This window comes from Piliocolobus tephrosceles, chromosome 9 (genome assembly GCF_002776525.5).
Source record: "Piliocolobus tephrosceles isolate RC106 chromosome 9, ASM277652v3, whole genome shotgun sequence".
In the NCBI taxonomy this organism is placed as follows: Eukaryota; Metazoa; Chordata; class Mammalia; order Primates; family Cercopithecidae; genus Piliocolobus; species Piliocolobus tephrosceles.
This window is the reverse complement of record NC_045442.1, coordinates 69,685,776-69,691,775: the sequence shown is the minus strand read 5'-3', so window position 1 is coordinate 69,691,775 and position 6,000 is coordinate 69,685,776. Positions and strand designations below refer to the sequence as shown.

At 38.7% G+C, this 6,000-nt stretch overlaps 1 protein-coding gene across 1 annotated transcript in view; it reads left to right on the top strand.

Annotated features, from left to right (window-relative positions):
* The window catches only part of CFAP70 (cilia and flagella associated protein 70), a 109,932-nt gene that overhangs the window by 60,592 nt on the left and 43,340 nt on the right, over positions 1-6,000 (top strand). Inside the window, exons 17-20 of the mRNA XM_023204963.1 lie at positions 2,356-2,481; positions 4,055-4,188; positions 4,314-4,429; positions 4,625-4,846. Coding sequence (XP_023060731.1) covers positions 2,356-2,481; positions 4,055-4,188; positions 4,314-4,429; positions 4,625-4,846 — 598 coding nt within the window. The remainder of the gene's footprint in view (positions 1-2,355; positions 2,482-4,054; positions 4,189-4,313; positions 4,430-4,624; positions 4,847-6,000) is intronic.

The following is a 6,000-nucleotide window of genomic DNA, read 5'->3' as shown; positions in this document are numbered from 1 at the left end:
TTCCTTCCTTCCTTCCTTCCTTCCTTCCTTCCTTCCTTCCTTCCTTCTTTCCTTCCTCGCTCCCTCCCTCCATCCCTCCCTCCCTCTCTCTCCCTTTCTCCCTTTCTCTCTTTCTCGCCCAGGCTAGAGTGCAGCAGTGCAATTGTGGCTCACTATAGCCTCAACTTTCCAAGCTCAAGCAATCCTGCCACCTCAGCCCCTCAAGTAGCTGGGACTATAGGTGCACACCATGCCTAGCTAATTTTTCTATTTTTTTGTAGAGATGGGGTTTCACCATGTTGCCCAGGCTGGTCTTGAACTCTTGGACTCAAGCGATCCACCAGCCATGGCCTTCCAAAGTGCTGGGATTATAGGCATGAGCCACCCGCTCCTGGCCTGGGATTTTCTTTTTAAGATGAAAAAGACTTGAGCACATGCACAGGTTTGGGAAAAAGTCAGCAGAGTGGGAGAAGCTGAAAATTGAGGAAAGAGAGGAGAATATTGATGGCAGGCTCAGGGTATACACCTGGGAAAGGATCAAGACTTTATTTTTTTAAATATTTTTTTTTTGAGACAGTCTCGCTCTGTCGCCCAAACTGGAGTGCAGTGGCAGGATCTCAGCTCACTGTAAGCTCCACCTTTTGGGTTCACGCCATTCTCCTGCCTCAGCCTCCCGAGTAGCTGGGACTATAGGCGCTCGCCACCTCGCCCTGCTAGTTTTTTGTATTTTTTAGTAGAGACGGGGTTTCACCGGGTTAGCCAGGATGGTCTCAATCTCCTGACCTTGTGATCCGCCCGTCTCGGCCTCCCAAAGTGCTAGGATTACAGGATTGAGCCACCACGCCCGGCCAGGACCAAGACTTTAAATGGAAGGATTAACTTTGAAACAGAGAAGGCTGCAATACCTCTTTCTCTGAGACTGAAAAGAAAGTGATACAATAGATCCAGAAATGAATAATTTAGCTAGAGAGTGTAATAGTTGAGGGATTTCTTACTTAATGATTTCTATTATCACTGTGAAGTAAGGTCTTTACTGAAAGTGAAGGAGATGAGGATTGAATGAAAAACTTGAAGAAAGAGAAGAAAACTTAGATACTGCATAGCATTATGGAATATGCTGCTAAGCAAAGACAAATACATAGATTACTAAGGGTATTAAAGGTCTCCAGCTAAGACTGAATGCCACAAGAGTTTGTGGCAGCTTAGATACCAGTCTCTGTGTCTATGCAGTTTTCCTTAGGACCAGTTAGCTGCTCTTGTCTTAGAATGAAGAAGTCAGATTGTATGATTGTTTTAATTTGTATGATTGTTTTAATTTAATTTAATTTCAGGACAAATGCAGGAGAGGGACAAGGATGCCTGAGATGAAAGTATGCTGGTGAGAGAGTAGCCTGAGTGGGTAATCATGAGGTTCAGACTGATCCATTTGGGAAGTGATGAGCTTATTGGAACTGAAGGAAATAAAGTCGGCAGTTTTCAGTGCACTAAGTAACAAAAAGGTGGAAGACAAGACATGGAATGTTGGATCTGGGAGTGGGATATTAGAGTATTCTGTTTTGGGTGCAGAAGTGCATTGCTGCAGGGATTTGGGGCTCAAGATAATCAAAACTAAAAAGAACAGGACAAAAGCATTAATCAGTGGTCAGAAACTCTCTTTGGCCAATCTCAAATTTGGCTTTACTGTCCACATTTCTTAGCAATTGTCCTTATTAAAGTCACTGATGTCATTTTGACTTCTAATTAAATAATTTTGTGGACTCTTTCTTGACCATAGCTTCTGACTCAGGAGATTCCTAATTACACTAGACCTGCTCTCCCAGTCTGTGTGTGTAGGATATATTCTTTTTCTGGTTTTCCTCCTACCTTTTTGTTTCCTTTGAAGGATCTATCAGTCTATATTTCTTACTAAAACTATAGATTTGTCTTCTAAAGCTTTACCCTTAATCTCCTGTTTTCTTCACATTTAAAGACCCTAGCCAGGGCTTGCCAACCTTTTTCATGTCATGATGCAAAAAAATGATAATATTTGTCATATACACTAGAGAAAATGAAGGAAGCTGTTTGAGGTCAGAGGTTACCTGCATAGGGACTATGAATGCCCTGATGGTTGAGGTAGTTATTTCTGCCCTAAGCAATTTTTACTTACTTCCATGAGTTCAGGCTGTTGGTATTCAGATACCTGAGCTTCTCTTTCACCCTTGACATTTCTCTCCTGGTTCACTCTTATTCTTTTACTTTTTTGGCAAGACTGTCATAGACGTCAATCAGTATCATTTTAGATGTCATGACTGGATCTCATATTGGATTTATGCTTATGAAATCTCTCTACTTGTAATTGTTTCATTTTTGTCTACCTAACATCTTGACGTTGACAAGACCATGCCAGATGATGTCCAAGGCACTATTGCAACCATTTTTACAAGCAGTGAACAGCTTCGACTCTTTGCATTTGAAGCAGAAGTCAATGAGAACTTTGAGATGGCAGCAGCATATTATAAAGAGGTAATTAAACATCTTCCCAGTGATTGCTACTATAATTTGTGAAATATGGGCATAATAAATAGTCATTTTTGATTGTTTAAAATCCAACTTGATGGGTGAAAGTGTAGACACATAGAACAATAAAATAGAGTCCAAAAATAGGCTCCCACAAATAAGGTCATTCAATTTTTGACAAACGTAAAAGAAATTCAGTGGAGAAAGGATAGTCTTTTCAGTAAATAGTGTTAGAACAATTGCAAAAAATAAAATAAACCTCAACCTTAAACATTTTACAAAAATCAACTCCAAATGGAACGTATATCTAAATGTAAAACGTAAAACTATAATACTTTTAGAAGAAACATAGGACAGAATCTTGACCTGGAATCAGGAAGAGTTCTTAGACATGACACCGAAACATGATCGATCAAAGAAAAATGTGATAAAATGGAATTTCATCAAAGTTGAAAACGTTTGCTCTATGGAGGTCATAAGAGAAAGAAAAGAAGAAGTACAGATTAGGAGAAAATATTTTTTTTTTTTTTTTTTTTTTTTTTTTTTTTTGAGACGGAGTCTTGCTCTGTCACCCAGGCTGGAGTGCTGTGGCCGGATCTCAGCTCACTGCAAGCTCCGCCTCCCGGGTTCACGCCATTCTCCTGCCTCAGCCTCCCGGGTAGCTGGGACTACAGGCGCCGCCACCTCGCCCGGCTAGTTTTTTGTAGTTTTTTTTTTTTTAGTAGAGACGGGGTTTCACCGTGTTAGCCAGGATGGTCTCGATCTCCTGACCTCGTGATCCGCCCGTCTCGGCCTCCCAAAGTGCTGGGATTACAGGCTTGAGCCACCGCGCCCGGCAGGAGAAAATATTTATAAAACATATGTATCACAAAGGATTTGTATCCAGAGTATAAAGCACTCTCAAAACTCAAAAATATTTGTACATAAGCATTCGTATGAGTACCTATTTTTAATTATTTTGGCTATATACTTATTAATGAAATTTCTGGGACATACAGTAATTCTGTGTTTAACTTTTTGAGAATTTTGAGGCATTTCACTGGGATTTTTATAGGAATTGCCTTGTATCTGCAGCTTGCTTTGGATATGATTGGCATCTTAACAATATTAAGTCATCCAATCCATGAACATGGAATGTCTTTACATTTATTTATGTCTTTTTAAATTTCTTTAATCAATTTTTATAGTTTTCACTCATCATGAAGTGCATTTTTCAGATTTGTAGATAAACTTATATTTGCCATCTGAAGATTACTGCAGAAATTATTATATATGGTTGATATACAATACAATGAATCTTTAGGCTCCCAAGGTGAGTTTAAAGTGACCAGAATACTGACACTAGGAATAAATAGCTTGATGATTCAAATTTTTAATTATATTAATACTTTTTTCAACCACCTACTAAAGGCCAGAACAGTGATTGCGCTAGGCATTTGAGATTCAGTGATAAGCAAAAAAGAAGTCACAATCTGTGCTTTCATAGAACTTACAGTATTTATCGTGTTTACCATGTGAGGGTGTATGCATAAAAATAGGACATAGTATCACAAATAATCTTGGCTCTCCTGATGCTTAGAGATTGGTCCGTGAGCCCCAGAATCTGGATCACTGGTTGGACTATGGTGCCTTCTGCCTCCTAACTGAAGACAACATCAAAGCACAAGAGTGTTTTCGGAAAGCCCTTTCCCTCAACCAGAGTCATATCCACAGGTATAGGTGGAAAGGAGATGAGGAATCAGTGGGAAGGAACAGATAAGTTTCTACATGAAATTGTCTTGGTTCCATAAATGTGACATGGGACCATGTTGTTAATCATGTTGGTAATCTTTTCTCAGCTTGTTGCTGTGTGGTGTCCTGGCTGTCCTGTTGGAGAACTATGAGCAAGCAGAAATTTTCTTTGAGGATGCTACTTGCTTGGAACCAACTAATGTTGTAGCCTGGACTTTACTTGGTAGATATTTTCCTGTAATCTGAATGTGTTTTCTCCCCATTATAAGATTCTCCCTTTTTCCTTTCTCTTCTTCAATGGCTCATTACGTAGTTCTTAAACTTTGGTAAAATATGGGAAAAATAAGCGAAATACAATTCTTTAGTATATGATAGTGGGGAAATAGTCATATTTATTTAAACATTTTTCTTTCCCCAGGTTTGTACTATGAAATTCAAAACAATGATATTCGAATGGAAATGGCATTTCATGAGGCCTCCAAACAGCTTCAGGCACAGATGCTTCAGGCACAAGTAACAAAACAAAAGAGCACTGGTGTTGTAGAAGACGTTGAGGAAAGAGGGAAGAGAGAATCTAGTTTAGGCCCTTGGGGAATCACAAATGGTTCTGCAACAGCAATCAAGGTGGAAGCCCCAGCAGGTAGGGCCAGGGAATAGAGGTGATGAGTGGCTATCAGAAAAATTACTGCCAGGTGTGGTGGCTCACACCTGTAGTCCTAGCAACCTGGGAGGCTAAGATGGGAGGATCACTTGAACCCAGGAGTTCAAGGTTGCAGTGAGCTGTGATCATGCCATGCACTCTAACTTGAGTGACCAAGATCCCATCTCTAAAACAAAATTTAAAAAATAAAAAGAAAAGTACTGGCCTTAAGAACAGAAGCTGGCACATGGTAGGCACTCCGTAAATATTTGTCAAATAAATGAATATATGGAGTTTGAGTTATTTCAGGGACACCAGGAAAAACTCTTAACTTCTAAATATTTCCTCATTCATATGATTAGTGGTCTGAAGCTTCTACTGTTGAGATTCAATTGTTTTAATCTTAGAGAATTTACTGTCTTTAAAAGGAGTACCATTCTAACAGAGTAAATTTAATTTTTCCCCCCTCACTTTTCTCTCTACCTCATGAAGTCCCTCTCTTATGATTCTCAAATGTATTTATTTATGTACTCCCTCTCCCCCACTGTTCTGTGATTCTCTTTTCCTCCACTTTAGGATATCAGTCATTCTAATGTGTGGTATGTGTGTTTTTGTTTGTGTGTTCCTTGCATATGTGCATTATTATTTTGTGTGCCTACATTTTTTAACAGTTTGAGGTGTCATTGACATTTCAAAAACTGCACATATTTAATATGTACAATTTGATAAATTTTGACATATGTGCACAGTCAAGAAAACATCACCACAATCAACATAGTGAACATATTCATTGTCCCTGAAACTTTCCTGATGCCCAGTTGTGGGCATCTCTTTCTCCTGCTCCCATTTCCAGACAACTATTGATCTGCTTTCTATTATCATATATAAGTTTGCATTTTCTAGAATTTTTGAATTCTAGAAAACACCTGGAATTTTCTAGAATTTCCAGAATTAAATAGAATCACACAGTATGTACTCTTTTTTATCTAAGCATAATTACTTTGAGATTTAAACATGTTGTTGCTTATATCAATATTTCATGCCTTTTTATTGCTAAGTAGTATTCCATTGTATGGATATACCACAGTTAGTTCATCCATTCACCTGTTGATAGATATCTGTGTTGTTTTTAGTTGGGAACTATTAAAATAAAA